The following is an 18,817-nucleotide window of genomic DNA, read 5'->3' as shown; positions in this document are numbered from 1 at the left end:
TGATAAATAAAATCTCTTGTATCCCAGAAGCTAACCACGCCCCCCACCCCAAAAAAAAAAAAAAAAAAACAAAAGGAGGTCTCATTTCAACACCAGCAGAAAAGAGAGTAGACGATTCCAGATACCCAATCAAAAGCACAAACAGATAGTGCAGCACTGCATGTAATCGATTATCCCTTTTGACTATAGTACAAGAGAGGTGAATGGATTCCATGACAATTATTGTGGTTCCACCACAACAGCCATTGCTAGCAAGTCTGGAGTTAGTACCTTTTCCCCCCTTCTTCAATGATAATCGAAAAAAAAAAAAAAAAAAGAATAGACACATAAGAGGAACTGTGCCTTTTCCACTTGCTGAGACTCCGGAATGTCAACTCAGGATCATCAACCAACTCAAAAAGATATCACCTACAAACTCCTGTAGTCTATCACTGTGACTTCGTCTTCTGGGGCATCAAGATCTTGATAACTGCACACCCAAACAAATGCTTGTGTCAACACTGCAAAATTAAGAATTTACAGTATTTTTTTTTTTCGCTTGAATGGAGTGAAAGGCTACTATTGCTGACCAAGAATAGACATTACATCTTCCATTCATTCAAACTTCAAGAGTGGCAAGAAGTAACCTATTGTTGCCTTCTAACAATAAGGATGCATTTGTTGTTTCAGAGGAAAAAAGAATCTCACGGATTGTTAAGTATACAAAGTCTAACGGAAAAGGAAAAGAAAATGCTAATTAAAAAAACTTGGAACAGCCTCTTCTGCGGAAAAGAAAATGCTAATTGGCACCCTTAATGATGTAGTCCAACGGTCTAACCTACCTATTGTCTCAACTCAACTAAGCCTTATCCCAACTAAATGAGGTCCACTACAGGATACTTTTTCTCTGTTCAGCTCTTTTTAAAGTCATGCTTTTACTAGCCCTAGGCTACGCATTTCTTTCCTCACAATTTCTCCTAGAGTAATTTTAGCCTTTTTATTTTTTCTAGTTTTACCGCTCATCATCTCAACACCCTCAGTTCAACTACCCAAAGTTTGATTATATTTTGTTTCTTCACTGCCCAACACTCAGTTCCGTACATCATTGCAAATAGATATATATATATATATATATATATAGATATAAGCATTCAAAAAATAATTTTCATCTGATTGAGATAACTTCTAAAATTATGTATCTTTTCATAAATAATTTAGAAATGTCCAAGAAATATAAGAGAATCATGACTACCCTCTCCCCTCGACCCCCTTGAATGCTAATCTCCAATGTTAACCAAGTCTAACACCTCTGACATCACGGTGCTCAAAATTTTTGCTCCTATTTTCTCTTCCTAGGGCAACTAAATGCAAGTAGGGACCATTCCCTTCCACAGGCAGTGAAAAAACAACAAGATGCAGCAGAAAGCACAACAGACAGAAATTCAAGTAAAGGCCTCAGCCAATTACTTATTTTCCACAAAACTGTTTTGTTATTGATGAGGAAAAGGTCAGGAAGTTGTCAACAACAACAAACAAGGGAAATAACGCATAGACCACAGTGCAGTTGGGCACACCATACCTGAGGTTTATTTTTCGACGAAATAGCAGAGGTTAATTGGAAACAGAAAAACTGGTGCATCACGTAGCACACTAAGATACAACACAGAACTACTTGGTTGTCAGCATATATTGATTGAGATTGCTACTACTCTAATGGACTGTTAATTTATATGTACGTGTAGCTTACAACCTTTAATAGGCAGTTTAAATTATTCATAAATCATACTAAGCTGAAAACTTTTGTATTGTTTTGTTAGTTGGAAAGTATGTGTTTGTTACTTTGTGTGGTTGAATACATAAAATGATAAAAAAAAATACTATGGTGCCTTCACCTACCTAACCCAAGAATCCACACAGCTAAGAGAGAGAGAGAGAGAGAGAGAGAGAGAGAGAGGCGAGGGAGACTGATTCTTGGAATATGATAGGAATCACTGATCATGTTCAGACGACACATGTAGACCTCTATTAAGGACAACACCTACAAGTGCCTGGACTCACTCATGCCAGAACCCTGACTATTCAATTTTTAAAAGAATATTGAAATAGGTAATGTTGGAATTAGAAACAGGCAGCAAACGTAATGAGATTTTGTAGTGATCAGTGATACTTTCAACATCAAGTAAAATTGATAATAAAAAAGTTTTGACCACTGTCCCAGCCGTAACTTACCTCCGAATACGTCGAGGGTCCTGCCGGAAAGCAGGAGACACAGAAATAATAGGTGCCGGTCCGCCTACCTGGGGGCCAGACCGGCCCTTCCTACCACCACCCTCATAAGGAGGCGGCCCACCCTGCTCCCGCAACATCCGCATGGCAACTTCAGGTGGTGCAGGAACAAAAGGTCCCAATGGGCTGCAACAGTTACCCAAACACAAGCTTAATAACAAATAAAAAAGATAGCTCTCAAGCATAAAACAAAGATAACAAATCGAACAAAAAGAAAACCTACCCAGCACCAGGTACAGGCATCAGTACTGGTGGAGGAGGAGGAATATCTGAGGGAAAAGGGGGAGCAGCTCGCATGCCTTGTCCACCATAAGCATCAAACATTGGGTCATCAGGATTCCCACCTTCCAGACCACCAGCATTGGACGGGAACTCACGGGATGGCGAATTCTCAGCCCTATCATATCTTTCATCACCATTAACTCTATCAGCCCTGTTATGCTCTCTACGGTTTCCACGATCATCCCTCAGTCGACTCTCTGGACCAGGCCTACGCCGTGGCAACTTGTCCTTCTGAAAAAGACACGAAAAAAAACCCAACCAAAGCAAAATAAGAACCACAGACTGAGGCTCATACCAAAGAGATGGATCAGCAAGAAAGATCAAAAGAGTATATTCAAGTAAGAAAAACCATCAGTCCATAGAAAACCCAAAGTTACAAACAATAGCAAAAATTTAATAAACGAATTGGAAACCCATCTAACTTGTAAGAGATGACATGGCAAAACTGGCAAGGAACCAATAAAATAAGGAAGATGATACTTACTGAATTTCAAAAGTAACTAGATCTTCAAACATCACAGAAGGATGCTCTCCTGTGACAGAAGCAGTCCAGTGAGAGAAAAAAGAGAGGAGAAGAGGGGTGAGGCCTACAGGAGGACTCCAGCTCCTCTCTCTTTCCTCTCAGTTAACCACTCCAGTCACCGGGAACGAGCCATGCCCCCATCATCGCTATAATGTGACAATAATCATCACAATTGCACATTCAGTCAAAATTGGTAGCATTCTCCAGCAAATGACATGCTCAGAATTCTGTTTGTTCTCATAATGAACACGCAAAGCAGAAACATTAAGAGGAAAAAAAATGTTACTTCTGACCACCAGAAGAACACTGATATGTAGAATGCTCTTCAGAAGGACCATACTGAAGCCCCGTTTCCTTTCTAGACCAATTTTAACTTATCTGAACAATTACGAACGTACTCAATAATGAGTATTTATGAAACAGCTACTGGAAAATTTTGACATATATGACATGCCTCAAATCTACCTACTAAATAGCTCCCATTTTAAACACCCAAGGATGCACCTCAAGACCTACAAGGATGAAAGGCACATTAAAAGATAACCCTATTTTGCAAAGGTGGTCAATTATTTGTATATGTATATCCTGTACATGTAATGCATGGATGCATGACTGTGTTAATGGTCCAACAAAATCATACCGGTTGAGGTTGCTGCATCACAGGTTGTCCACCAGGAGCATCTGCATCACTGCAATGATAATGAGGCAGTCATCAATTGGTATGAATCAACAGAAGCACAGCAATGTAACAGAAAGAGGAGAAGATTGAAACCCTTACTTCATGTAATTCTGGAAATACAAATCTTCACGCACTTTTGCAGTCAATTCCATCACAAGGTCTGTGTGTTTCAGCCTCAGATGCTTATGCACAAACTCTGCGGCATGGAAAAGCTTTGTGCAACCTTTTGCTCCACAGCCATACTTCCATCCGTACTTCTCATCCCTTATTTTCCTGACACATGGTTCCAAAGCTTCAACAGCAGCCACATCTATCTTCTCCTTGGCTGTCATTATTTCCAACGGATCCTGACCCTGCAATCTTCCTTGCCAAAATGAGTCAAGTTTATTCTCCCACTCAGCCCCAGCAGCACTTGTTTCATCCTGGCTCTTGCTTTCTGCTGCCCTCACATGCCGAAGATCTTTAGCTTCATTTGTCTCAATCATCCCATAGTAATCCAAACCATGGATGCGCCAGAGATAAGTAAGGAGTGTATCCAAAAGCTCGATCCCCTCTAGGCCCTTGACAGAAGTTAAGCCCCTAATAATTATTATAGGCCCCATAGATCCACCATGAGCTTTTTCCCCGTCCATTTTATCATTATTGGCCATGCACAATATATTTTCCTCAATCCCTTTTTCTCGATCAAGTTTACGTACAAGAGCCAGTGCTTGTTCAATATCAGCTTGAATTCGTCTAAGTTCAGAGCTGATTGGGTGAGCTTTTGGAGCAGCTGAATGGAGATCATTTTCTTTAGCTGGCCCCCTACCATGTCGTCTCCTTTTCCCACCAGCATCTGCTTCATCCTCGGAGTTCGGATCACTTGCTTGTCCTGATTTGTTTGACGATGCAGCATTGAAACCTGGACCTCTGCATCATAAAATGAAACAACTTAGTAGGTTCTAAGGCCTTGTATGCATGGATATTGAGAAGAACTTACAGGTCCAGTGTTCCACTCTGCAAATCTAACAAGAAGTCTTTAGCGAGTCTCCGTGCATTTTCATTCCTCCTAGAAAGATGCAACAGTGAGAGAGGAAAAAAACTAATTAGACAAAGAAAATGTAACGAATAGTTGATTCTCACATGAAAAGCACTATCTAAGCACTTCTTCAACCCACAAAAATGGTCATATCACCACCAGAAAACTAGGAATGAGCATCCACATGAAATTTATCAATTAGGCTTATATTCTTTCCAATTTAGAGGCACACCTTTCTATGACTGATAATAAGTTCGTTGGGTGGTACTTGTCTCTCAACCTATGTCCACATGATAAATCAAATTAAGAAAGGAAAAGCAACAAAACAGTGGAAGAAAACAGAAAATAAAATATCAAAGGAACAAATAAAAAAAATAGCAGGCACACCATTCTTCATCCTTATGAGCATCAAAGTAAGCACGTTTCTGAGTTGAAATATACTCTGATCTGTACTCTTGATACCTATATCATCAAAGGAATATGTCAATCCATGCTAACAGTCCATAAGCTACCAAATAAATGTCATTGCATCAAGATGATGCAAATTCAGTAATCAATTAATCAACACCCACAGCAATTACCCTTTACATACCGGCGCTCAGCTTCAGATGGCAGTATATCATCTTCAAGCTCTTGGATGAATTGTTTATATGACATCAAGCCTTCCCTGGAACAATCAATCACTGGGTCATCTTACTGAATTAATGTAACTAAGATAAAATTCTTGGAAAATGTTAAAACAATATGGGGGGAAAAGAAAAGGGAATTAAATCTGGAAAGCCCAAAAAAAGAACAAGGTATCCAATAAGCTAAAGTGATTCTTCATCAAAACAGGAAAAAAAATACTACATAAGCTATAGTGGATAAAAACTTCTTGACCAAAGAATGATGCCATAAGCATCCTTCACATTATTTCTCCTACCTCCAGTCAATGTCCCTGTAATTTCTGAGCTTAAGAAAATGTCATCATTTGAAAGAATGTATCCAAGAAAGGCCTAATATGTAACTATATTTGCAGGCAAAAACAACCCATTGGCAACTACATCTGTTGGAAACATGAATGTATACAATCTCCATAGAGCATTTCACAACTCAACTAAAGAGGGACATCTGACACACTTCTATGACGTGGAAAACTGTTCTTGTGTACGCACTTACCCACATGATCATAATGCAGACATTTGTCTCCAGATTGATAAAGACGCATTTAGACAAAGTCTTAGGACATAATCAGTGAAGAACGAAGACAAAAAGGTTTTCATTTTTTTTTTTTTTTTTTTTTTTCTGAAAAGCAACAAAAGGGTAAATTGAAAATTAATTCTATTAATAAGATGTCTTCAATGTCAAGTATGTCTCCAGAACAACACATTACAGCCTTACAGGAACATAATTGATCTCTCCACATATTGTGTAATTGAATGACAAACTTTCAAGAACTTGAATCAAAATTTATGTTGTCAAATAAGTGGTAAGAGTAAAAGAGGAAGAAGTGCAATGGAGGTCCCAAGGCTTCTTGGCGCAGAGCTATCAATTGATGCCCATGCCAGACAGATAATAGATGAAAACTTCAACAAAACCACCAAGAGTTAAAACAGACTCAACTATGAATAAGCTCACATAATAAACATAGAATTAGAAACAAATTAGATCATCATTCGACCATACTGAATTGTGGAAATAAGGATAGGCAGATAGACCCCGTCAGCTATTAAAGAATGTCAACCAAAGCATATAGGTCTCATCAATATTAAGTTGGAAACATGTTGGTCACAGGATCAAAATTTGGAAACAGCCTCTTCTATGAAGCAGGGGGTAAGGCTGCATACACTTGCCCCTCCCAGACCCTGCAGTAGCGGGAGCCTTGTGCACTTGGTCTCTTTTTTTTTTTTTTTCCAACATTTTGTATTCTACCACCAAGAAAGAAAGTTAAACCAATGTCATAGAATTTGAAACAAATTAGATGATCATCCGACCATACTGAATTGCGGAAAGCAGGATAGGCAGATAGTGTTGGGTTTGGGTCATATTGGTCCAGAATCTCCAGACCCATGAGGAGTTTGGTGGTTTGGTCCAAGTTGGGTCCAAACTCCAAACACAAGTCAAGTCAAGTGGTGAGTTGGCATCCGCTATCTTTTTCTTAGTGGGTTGTAGAACCCAAAGAGTCAGTTTGTGCGAAGTGTGTAGTGGGTCATTCTTCCAAGGCAAGAAAGGAGGTGAGAGAATGAGTGTGATTTCTCTACCAAGGAGAGAAATTGTCGAAGGTTTGAGGGAAGAAGGGTTTTGCTTACTTGAAGCAAAAGGAAGCAAAAGAAGGCATTCTTGAGCTCTTGAAGAAGGGATACAGAATTTTTCAATAGGCTTACTCTCACATTTGGGTCATTTTTTAGGCCTTTTTTCTACATCTCACGCTCTTGTTTCATCCAGTTGAAACTACGGTTTGTGCATTCGATTGGGTTCTCCAAGCTTTGGGAGAAATTTCTTGGTGGCTTTTAGAAGTGATTTGGTAGCATGTTGTTGGTGCATGAGGTAACCTTGTAAATCTTCAAGTGCTTGTTGTTTCTTTCTCAATCTTGTGGTTACCTCAATCTTCTGGGGAAAAAGAAATTGTAATACTTTCATTTGATTTTTAGTGAATTGCTCTCAGAGTTGCCCCATGGTTTTCCCCTTCACATAGAAGGGTTTTCCAAGTTAAATCTTGTGTGTATTTTACTTGTGTTTATTTCTTTTCTATTCCATTCTCTTTTGTCATCTATTTGCATCTTTGATTCACACAAGTGGGAAGGTGCATCTCTTCCCAACAGATAGACCCTGTCATCTATTAAAGAAAGTCAACCAAAGCATATAGGTCTCTTCAACTTTTTGTTTTCTACCACCAAGAAAAGAAAGTTAAGCCAGTGTCATCAATTATTAAACAAAGCAAATCAAACTAAACAATACCTAAAATCATGAGCAAATGCAGTTATGAACCATCTACTAATTACCAAAGGGGATGCACTAAACGGTCTTGCTGTCTTGCATTAGAAGAATCTTGGACCCAAAACATTCAACCTAGCTAGTATTACACTTAAATTGTTCAAAAAGAAGTAAAAGCTGAAAGAACATCTTTTCATATGTCTGTCTCCTTTAGATCATTTATCTTTCAATTTCGAAGTCATTGCTTCAACCAAAAACGAAGTTCAGTCAGCTGGATTACCATGAGGGCATCTCGATAAAGGAAAGTTCCCGACATAACGATATCCTAAGCACTTCAGCACCACGTGTTACCTTACTTCAAATTAATATCTACCTAAGTATGAATTACAGTAATATAATACATAAAATCTTCTGAAAAAAAAATTAGGATCCAATTGAATCAAAGGGAAAAAAAAATAACTCATGTAAGTGGAGAGAACACCACAAATTTTTTTCTTTTCTCATGGTCCCGCCAGGAGGTCTAGAGAAAAAGATCAAACAGAAAGGAAACCTACAACTAAAAAAGGAAGTAACTGTAACCATGTTGTCCTGCTCAACTGAATAGAATATCATAAAAATTTCAACCGAGTAAAAACATAATGAATGCTAACCTTTGTGTGCTCCCTGTGTTTGAAGCATCACCATAACCACCACGACCAGAATCCCAATCTGGAAACAGAAAAGAAAGAAAAGAAATAAATTCCCAATCTAAAACCAAAACAAAAAAATAATAATAATAATAATAGTCGAAACTCAACCAGGAAAAAGTTGTACATCAAACAATTTTCAGAGAAACTAATATCAGTTGAAGTTACAATAAAAAATGAAAATATGAAAAAACTAAAATATACCACTGGATACTTCAAGTCAGACCTATGATGAGGTACCAACAGTGCCATGCATTATAGTTATATACAAGTAGGGCTGCATGTTGATTTCATTTCACAAAAAGAGAAGTGATGATTTTCTTTCCCAAAATTTACCCTAAAATAGAAAATAAGGGAGAAATTAAAAGAGAGCTTGCTCTATAAAATTAGAAAATGATCAAAACCAAAATTAAGGTTAGGCATTGACAGGGTGATGGTAGACAAAGACTTAACCTACTGTTAGAGGGAACAAGTCATCAGGCGTAAAAACTCCTAATATTGGTCGTGCTAAGGCTTTAGTGAGACTGCTCTACAGTTGACAGATTAGGGCTGCGTTTGGTATGCATTCTAGGTCGATAATGCATTCTTTGAAATCATACCAACTGCAATATTTGTCATCTCATCTTCTCAATCATTGTTATCATGGAGCCAAGGCCAACCAAGGCAATCGAGTGAAGGGGAAAATTTTAAGGCGACACAGGCAAGGCTCCCTGCCTAGGCGACCAAGGCTCCAGTCCAACAATTACAGTTTTGCCACTAAATTTGTTTAAGTTGATAATCCAGGTGGGCCCATTAGCAAAACAAGTAGGGTTTTCGACCCTGGTTCTACACCAACACCTTGAGAACTATGTTCTCAACTCGACATTTTGTGGTCACGGGCCCACCCCCTGAGAATCTCAACTGTAAATCATGATTAAAAAGAATGAACCATACAGCTACACTTTGAAAGCATTGGAATTGTATAGTGAACTTTTTGAAATTAAGGTTACGTTTGGTATGATTTCTTGAAATGAATTATCAGCCAAGAACGCATACCAAACGCACATAGGTATTACGGTGATAGTGAATCATATATGAAAAGAGGGATAGCCGGGGCTTTATGGGCGGTTAAAAACTTAACACAGAGTCAAAAGTAGGACAAGGGCAAGAAGAGACAACAGGGAAAAAGAAGATAAGAGTACATAAAATAAAAAGGGGGAAATAAAATACACACAAACACAACACTGGAACGCACCACACAGAAATTAACGAGAAACTGTGCCAAACTTCTGTGTTGGCAATTGGAAGATAGGATGTTCAAGTATTACAAATGTAGCTTTTCCTCCTTTTGCATCTTTTTTTTCTTCTTTTTAAATCTTGTGTTATATGGAAATAATTTTTTCCATTCATTGAGCATATTCTTTTTCTTTCATATTCCAAAATAAATATTAAAGGAGGAAATAAAATACACACATACACGGCACTGCAACGCATTGGGTCACAGTCAAAGGTTGACAAAAAAATGCAAATCAAAGTATGAAGTGGATGTTTACCTGCCAAGGCAGCAAGTTAATAAATGTAGTGCCAAACGAAAAATAATAGGAAAGAAGTACTCACACATATTTAGGAAGAAGCAAATTTTATTAAAAAAGGAGTCAATTAAAGAGCAATTTCACTGATGCATATTCTAGATTCAAACAATAATAAGAAGTTAACATTCTAATAAAGTTACGGAGAAAAAAAAAGTAAATTAAAATGGTCAGTAACCAAAAGATCCACCTTGATAGCCACCAGATGATCGATTCATATATCGACCATGAGACCTTTCATCAGAATAGCCAGTTCTCCCTCCTCCACGTTCATATCCACCCGCATAATCATAGCCAAACCTGCGCCACCAAATCAATAAGCCCATGTATCCAAAAAAAATATCTTCACCAAATAACGAATATTCGATAAACCCAACTTATGAACTGCTACTAGACAACAAAACCAAAAAATCCATATAGCACGAACAGAATCTTTAAGCATTTCTAGCTCATCCTTTGCCTTTTTTGCATTTTTCTACCCCCTTTACATCGCACAAAAAAGAATAACCAGAAGACAAAAAAGTACCATATTCAATAAAACAGCAAATGCAAACATGAATGAAACAGAGAAGAAAACACAATATCAAATTGTTGTGATGCAAAAAAGATCCTGAGTATACAGATGCAATAATCGCACATTCCCATCCAATGCATGAAGTATGATGTTGCTGAAGAAAATATCCTCTGGAGTGAGATGTTCCTACTGTGCACAGTGATCCAACCCTTCAATTGATATAAGCATAGTTCCACTGACCCCTTTGCAGCAAGGATATTCTGCTGATGAGATGGGTACCAAATCTCAGTCGAAACTGACAAAAACTGAGATGAAATTTAAGGTCAATACTGGATTGTTCGACAAGTTTCGACCATATTTCAAATATTTCAGTAGTTTCGACCCAAAAAAAAAAAGTTTCAACCAGTTTCAGTAGTTTCAAAAAGTTTCAACCAGCCCATGACTTTTCGAGTCTGGCCCAGAAAAATACCAAACCTGGGAACTCTTGCTTTTGTCCAGGTCCAACAGAGAAGAATTGAAGGAGATTCCTCCATCGCAAGCTGCTGCTCTTCCTTCCTTTACAGATCGTCCAAGGAAGAGGAAGACTGAATCGTGCTACGGTGGTCGATGTGTGTGTGTGTGTGTTTTTTTTTTTTCTTCTTCTGATCTTCTGATACAGAACCTCTTTTTTTATTTTATTTTTATTCTATTCTTCACTCTTCTCTTCTTCAACCTACGATAGTACGATGAGCTCTGTACCCTTTTTTTTCCTCTTCTTTCTTCTCCCTTCTTTCTTCTTCTGTTCATCATACAGTACCTTTTTTTTTCTTTTTTCTTTCTTCTGTACTTCAGTTCTTCACTCTTCTTCAGCCTTCGGTTAACTTAACTCTGTACCTGTCTTCTTTTTTTTTCCTTCTTTCTTCTTCATTCTTCTTCAGTTCTTCATACAAAGTACCTGATTTTTTTTTTCTTCTGTTCTTCACTCTGTTGAAGACTACGGTGAGCTCTGTACCTATCTCTTCTTCTTTTTTAAAAAGGTTATATGTATGTATAATGTATAAACCCCCCTTGGTATTCGAGAATTGGTCTCCTTTTTCTTCCTTACCTAGTTCTGTTCATCTTTCTTCTCACATGTGATATTTCCTCCCTCTTTTCTTCTACTATTCCCATTCTTCCTACTGCTTATTAATTCTACTAATCTGCCGTTCCCTCTATTTCCTTCCAAGTTTGAGATTGCCATTAAGTAGGTCATCAGCTGCTGAATTGCATTTTGTTCTTAATCTGCCCTATTTTGATTTCAGTTTTTAATTTTCTTTGCTAGTTCTCATTTCTAGTTTAGTCAGTGTTTTCAAAAGCCTAAAACAAAACAATCTTCTAGTGTCTTTCTTCAACATTTCTTATAAATTTCTGTTTTCCGATTTTGATTTCAAATTAGTGTTTAAGGTTCAGAATATGTTAATATCTAAATCAATTCATTATTTTGATGATTGATGATTGATGAAGATGAACTTAGTTTATTCACTTTATTGATTCACTTTATTGATTTGTTTTCTTGATGAATATCTTGCATTGGTATGAAGTATGAACCTTTAATATTTATTTAGCATATGAGTAATAGGATTCAACTAGGATTTGAATCGAATAGAATGGTTTTATAAAAAAATTACAAATGAACAATTTAATCAATAAGGCGACGTTTTATGCCCGCCTTATCGCTAAGGCACTCTGAAAGACCCTCAAACGCCTCCGTTGCCTTGCCGCCTTAATAACTATGCCCAATACAATCAACTAGAGCCACCAAAACCAGACCTTGATTAACAACTTGAGCTCTTCAGGATGGCAAACCAAGCTCCTCATCTTCAAATCACCAAATCATATGAAATCCCAAATACACATAAAAGCAGCCACCTATCAAGGCAATTAATATTGTTCAATTGGGCCTAAAAAGGCTTTACTTTGACACATGGATGGGATTTATGGAACTTGGGCTACATATATTGATACAAAGAGTCTCTTTTATAAGCCCATACTGGGGTCTTAATTTTGTATCATAGTTAATAAAAGCAAGTTTTGAATGCCACAATTTTACTGTCACCATTTTTTTTTTTTTTTTTTTTTTTTTTTTTGCCATTTTCCATTTTGACCCGAAAAGATACGGAAAGGGGGGGTAAAGGCAGCGAAATAAGGAATTGTTTTAAACGGGTTCAAACCGCATTTTACATTTTTTGAGTGGGAAAAAACAGCAGTTCTTATATTATATAGATTTATGGTCCACACATCAAATATTAATATTTAACTAAAAAGGCAAGAGTTGGTCCCGCAATTTATGAATGTATATTGTTTCTTTTTTGGTCCCATATTTTTCAAAACTAAATGTTTAAGCCTTAAGCCATCCGTTTCCTTTCTTTTCTTTCAGTTCTTGGAATGTTTGACCAAATTTTTTACCATTGCATTCAAATCCTAAACTGTTTTTAAACACGTTGGACCACACAAAGTTTTTCCCCATTCCCGTTTTGACTAACTAGATTATTAATGCGGGGCCGGTGGGTCCCAAGGACCAGACTCGGATTGCTTATGGACCCAACCAAGAGTGAAACAGCCAAGCACTTAGTAATGATGACAATTCTTGCAAATAAGCTGCAGTTATAACAAAGGATGGCAATATTGTAAATAAATTAAAGTTTCTAATAAAGGGTGGCAGAATCGTAATGTAGCACAACTTCAACAAAGCAAGGGAGAGTGTGTCAAGTAGGATAATAGGGTATGGAAGGGGTTTTTGATTTATTCACTAAGGGTAAGCTAGGAAAGGGCAAGACTCGATGGCAGGCTATAATAAAGGGGAGAAAGAGAGGGTCAACAATATGGAGGTAAAACAAAAGAATGACTTTTACACAAAAGACAAAGAAGACTTTTTGAACCCCCACTTTAGAAGAAGAAAGTAACGTATGAATGGGGGGAGAGGTATTCATGGAATGGAAGGGAAAGAAGGGACAACACATAATTAGGATAGAAGAGCGGGGGTAAATCAGGAAAAACAACTAAAAGAAGACCTTAAAGCACGAACCATGAATTTCTCTTCAACCTAGCCACAAGCAAAGTGCAAATAACACATTTGGGGTGCGTGCAGGTACAATTTCTTCCTCACCATTAATCTGTTTGATGCAGAATCATGACCAAAATGGGCTTGTTTTATTAGGAATAAACCTAAGGTTGGGTTCTATACATGTTGGATCTTTCATCCCATGTGTTTTGAGTGTAATATACCATTTATGGGCCTAACCTAGGGTCTTTAAGGTTAAATACGGGATTAACCAGTTTGTTTCCTTTTTCCATACCTTAGGCTTATTCCAGATAAAACAAGTGTATTTTGGTCATGAATCTGCATAACTGTTCCTAATGAAGTTTCAGGCGATGGAAGGTGCTCCAAAACCCTACCGTACACACGCTCTAATGGTTCCAGTGATCAGCACCCAGGGGAGATGTAATTGTCTGAAACCAGACCTGGACAGTACGTTTAGTTAGCCTGAGTTACAGGTTTACGTCTCCCAACAGGGATCTTCTTCGGGGTGAAATTTTGGGACTTCAATCGCTTAAAGGAGGGCCTCCTTCAATCTAAGTTTAGGCTGAAAAGAGAGAGAGAGAGAGAGAGAAGTCTAACAGGACTGGCTGCAGAAATGAGAACAGGGAAAAGCAGCAGCAGAACGGAAAAAATAAACTGAAAGAGAGAGGTCGCACAGAAGAGGGGGTGTTCTTCGCAAGGAAGAAAGGAGAAATCGCATAGAAGAAGAAGAAGAGGGGTGGGGAAAGGAGGTCTCATGGGAAGGAAGGAGAGAAGGAGAAGAAGGGGAAGAGGAATCGCAGGGAAGAAGAAAGGGGAAGGGAAAACTGTCTCTCTGGACAAGGAGGAATAAGAGCGAGAAGGGAGGGGGGAGGATGGTTACAGCTAAACCATTCAATTTAATTCTTCTTCAATTCATTAATTCTCCATAACTTGGGTTACATGCTAATTTATATTAAACCAAAATAAAAACTTACTTACCTACACTGAAATAGAACCTCCTAATGGCTTCCTAAATTAAAGTCTAATAAAATAGAAACACAATAAGACTAAAATTGGAGATCTCTACTTGCCTAATAGTTACCCCAAAATAATCCAAAATAAAAGATTACATATCTTCACCAAATAAAATAAGCATTTTGAATATCCTACTGATCACTACCAAACTTAGATCTGGTTTTTGGTCTGCGCTCTCGAACGGGTTCGGTTCGATCCATTGAAGTGCTCCTGCATCAGTTATGTACAGGGATTAACTATATAGATAATATTCTGTCGGTCCCATTCTCTGTTAAGCAACTCTAGAAAGAGTCACTTTTTAGTAAGTATTTTATGTCTAATTGTTGTCAGTAGTTTATGTTCATGGGAGCCTTCTATAGCAATTAACTGGTCAATTTAAGTTAGTTTTGTTTAGGTAACTTAAACGGATAAGTGATAACTGTTTATGGTTTAGAGGTCCTAAAGTGTTTCATCGGTCTTTATAAATAGGCTTGTAATCCTACACGAATTTAGATGAATGAAAAGAATTTGAGTTTTGTTGTGAAAGTTGAGTTTGATTTTCTCTCTCCATTCTTGTCCTTCACTCTGTTCTCTCCTTACTTCTCTTCCCTTATTCCTCTATTCTTCCGGTATTTCTTCTCTTCTTTCTCCTCCTTCCTGCTGAAACATCTTTGTTACCTGATCACAGTTCAGTTCTGTTTTTAAATTCCTACATTCTGTGCTGTTGAGATGCACAATGCCTACATTCTGTTCAGTTGCCTAGTTCACATTTGATCTCTGTTATTCTTCTCTGATGTTAGATCTGAACCTATCCTTGGGCCTGTGATCAGTGTGAGATTCAAGAGTTGGATATAAGACTGCATTGCCTATTTAGACAGATGCACCACAACAGTCACACATACCTCTTCAACCAACCATAATTTACACTAGAAAATCCTTAAATTCCACTCCCACTAAGCTTGAGCTACTCATGATGCCATCTACTAAGGAGTCTCCCAGATAGTTTTTGCAATATGAGAGTTAAGCTCCTATGTCTTACAGTCTCTATGCCAAAGAGGTTAATATGCATGCAAAGCCACATCTAATCTATCATTCTATTGTGCATCTCAACTTCAAGCCCAATTCACAATCCTATCCTATTTGGAAAAGGTGGCAAAGTTCATTATTGGGACAACAATTGGGGTTTGTTTGGGTTGGTCAGGGAGGCAGATACTCCTCAAGCTGAGATTCTCTCTCTAACATCTCATATTTTAGTCCCCAATATACTACTATTAGAAGCTTCATAGCGTTCATTCACAGACTCATATTGTAGTGGACAACCTTTTCTAACGTTATTGGATGGATGGAGGATGGCCCTTGACATACATTGCATTAGGCACTTCCAATCTATTGGTTCTCTAGAGGTCCCTTAGATGATTCCTGATATTGGTTTTGCAATCACAAATATATGGAATAAAACATAACTTTCTGCCATTGGGTATGGAAGCATACTAAACTATTCTAAAACCAAGTGCCTAAAACAGTGTGCATACACACTATCTCTTGATATTTGATGGATATGTCAGAAAAGAACCATCCTTCATATTTGAATCCAACAAGTTTTAGTAATTATTTATGATGCAACGATGTGCCAGTCATACAATTACAGGGACCATGTTGGTACGCCTAGCTCCCATCAGAAGTAAGGCAGACAAAGTATGACAACCTGAGACAATAAGATTTTTTTTTGGATGAATAGAGACAACAAGATTATAAGACTAACAAACAGATGTTCACTGCCCCCCTACTGAATTGAGCCAATGTTCAGTAACCTGCCATCAGAAGGGTGACTGAAACCAAGGACAGTCCATATAGGACTTCAACCTAGCAAAGATAAAATCAAGAAGACAGCGTACTGTACCCAATGTGTTGCATTGTGTTAATCAAAAGAAATTGTGTAAAGCAAAACAATGAACATTCCCCCAGTACCTGAAATGTAACATTAACAATGGGGAATGCGCCTAAGTCGTAGATTATTATGAAGATGCCACACTAAGGAACCATCAAGCAAGAGGTATCCATCAAACAGTATAAACCTCATAGCAGGCTCCCGACATCCTGCAACTGCCATTATAATTAATCTCCAAATGATTTCACTGGTATTTTGCTAGCATACCCACCCCAAGAGGAAGCTTAAGCACATAACCATGCCAAATAAGGGAAAGGAACACCATCAAGACAAGTGAAAATAAGATTAGACTGTAGCACAGTCCCATACTAGTCCAGTATATCAGATCCTACTTCCAATACAGCAACCTTCAGAAATAGTCTGAATATAAATAATTTATCCAATTCCACTTCCAATAACCCCAACCATCAGTGGTTCTCCAATTAATGAAGTAATAGCTCGAGAACAACAATCATTAGCCCAAGCATGACAACCCTGCACCTAATGATTCATTTGGAATTATGTTATACTAGCATACCCACATAGAAAGAACTTAGCACACTTGGAACTCCACAGCTACCCAACTCGATTTATCAGACCACAAGAAGGAACACGTATCATGCAAAAACACTTAAAATTGAACGACAAGCTCTCACAAACCTCCTATCGTCCGGTCCAAAGCCACCACCTCTAGGGCTTCCACGGCGTCCATCATAACCATCATCTCTCCTCAAACGCTTGAACGGCGGTGGTGGAGGAGACCTTCGCGGGGGTGAGTGGCGACGGTCACGATACGGCGGAGGGCTAGGGCTATTACGACGCTTGTAATCCCTGTCCCTGTCCTTCGGCAGAGGAGACCTGTTACGGTCATGGAAATCGCTACGGCGACTCGGAGGACGATCGATATCACGATCATCTCTTCTCTCCCTCGAATCTCGGTCTCTTTTCCTCGGCGGCGGTGGTGGTGGTGGCGGAGGTGGTTCTTCGTCAGATTTATCTCTCGTCTCCGACTGCCCATCGCGGCGACGATCTAGAGATTCCACAGGCATGTTCATAACCTCCGCCATGAATGAAGAATCAGGAACTTAAAAGCAGAAACACAATGAAGGAGATTGGTGAAACCGTCTTCAATGGAGATAAGAGAATTCGATGGTACGGAAACGGATTAAATAAAATATAACAGAAACCCTAGAATTTGCAGAAGCCTCTGAAAAGCTTATGAATGGAGACTTTTATCCTCAAAATCTACTCTTCTCCTGTGCTAGTAGATCGGTTCTCTTTGATTCCGTTGTGGACATAAATACGAAAATAGAAAGAAATCCACGAAGAGAGAGCGCTTCAACGAAAAATAACACAATTGAAGTATGGGTTCATTTCTTTTTTTACGAAAACGAAAATGGTTTCGGTTTCAAGAATCGGAATCAGATCTGATCAGGATTCTAACCGATCCGACACGCCCGAATTCCAACAGGAATCCCTAGGATAGGCGAGTTTTCAGGCCAATGACAATTCTAGGGTTTGGAACTGATTCGGCTTCTGAGTTCTGATCCACCTGGTTTAAAAACCATGACTTAAAACAGTTTTTTCATGCAACCATCTCTCCTTTATCCTCCTCCTCCTCATGTGCCCTTGTACTGATAAGTGTCATCTCCTTCTTGTGCTCTCCCATTACCTTCACGTGGAGATTTTATCTCACACTGGCAATATGTCAATTTTTGCTCTTTTTTTTTTTTTTTTTTTTTTTTTTGGGGGGGCAGGTTTTTGGATCAATTGGTTCAAGTATCAAGCCTTAGTCATATTAAAATTTTGTAGATTAGGTAGACCCTAAGGTCTTCTATTCACATGTCAAGTTTAGTCTAAAAGAAGATACTCGTATGATAAAAAATAAAAATTGCAATAGTAATCTAAGCACACGTAGGTGTGTATGGATCTAAATGAAAGGAATAATGCTTCCTAGCGATGGTTGTAGCCTCTGTTAATACTCCCTCCATCTCTTTCTCTCTTCTCATGACTCCCCCATGATATGACTTTGATACCCCTTATTGATTGAACTAAGAGGGTGTGATTTATGCCTACCAATATAGCCTTTGCTACTTGGTAAGAAATGCCCTTCCCTAAATGAAAACATGTCCATGCTAATACATGGGGAATAAATGATTGAATTTGGTTAAAATATTGATATATATAGTATAGTCATAATCCAGGCAATCTCCTACACAGCAAATGATCTTCCACACATTGAAATTTGATGGCCTTAGCATGGGATATACTTATCCGATCGGCCAATTTGGAAACCTTTTGCTATTCTTATTACTTTTATTTTTCCAATTTTAAAGTCATGTGTACGAGTTGCTAGTTAGTATTTAATCATCTAATCTAATTATCTCACAAGTCACAACTAAGGCACTA

At 38.2% G+C, this 18,817-nt stretch overlaps 1 protein-coding gene across 1 annotated transcript; it reads right to left on the bottom strand.

Annotated features, from left to right (window-relative positions):
* Positions 1-122: 122 nt before the first annotated feature.
* Positions 123-17,961, bottom strand: LOC122088972 (serrate RNA effector molecule-like). Its single transcript, XM_042658365.1, has 12 exons — positions 17,069-17,961; positions 10,125-10,234; positions 8,331-8,388; positions 5,360-5,434; positions 5,155-5,229; positions 5,000-5,047; positions 4,729-4,797; positions 3,849-4,658; positions 3,711-3,759; positions 2,489-2,778; positions 2,209-2,391; positions 123-469 (listed from the first exon to the last, which is right to left on the bottom strand). Exons 1-12 carry the CDS (start codon positions 17,473-17,475, stop codon positions 409-411), a joined length of 2,235 nt encoding a protein of 744 aa, XP_042514299.1. The 5' UTR covers positions 17,476-17,961; the 3' UTR covers positions 123-408.
* Between the last annotated feature and the right edge of the window lie 856 nt (positions 17,962-18,817).

The sequence above is a fragment of the Macadamia integrifolia genome, chromosome 9, assembly GCF_013358625.1.
Source record: "Macadamia integrifolia cultivar HAES 741 chromosome 9, SCU_Mint_v3, whole genome shotgun sequence".
NCBI classification, from domain to species: domain Eukaryota; kingdom Viridiplantae; phylum Streptophyta; class Magnoliopsida; order Proteales; family Proteaceae; genus Macadamia; species Macadamia integrifolia.
Note: the sequence above shows the minus strand (reverse complement) of the source record. Positions and strands in the feature narration are given on the sequence as shown.

Coding starts and splice junctions, on each gene's coding strand:
- LOC122088972 (XM_042658365.1), bottom strand. CDS start 17,475: ATGGCGGAGGTTATGAACATGCCTGTGGAATCTCTAGATCGTCGCCGC. Junction 5,435..8,330: donor AACACAGGGAGCACACAAAG/GTTAGCATTCAT, acceptor TGATTGTTCCAG/GGAAGGCTTGATGTCATATA. Junction 5,048..5,154: donor GCTCATAAGGATGAAGAATG/GTGTGCCTGCTA, acceptor ATGTGGACATAG/GTTGAGAGACAAGTACCACC.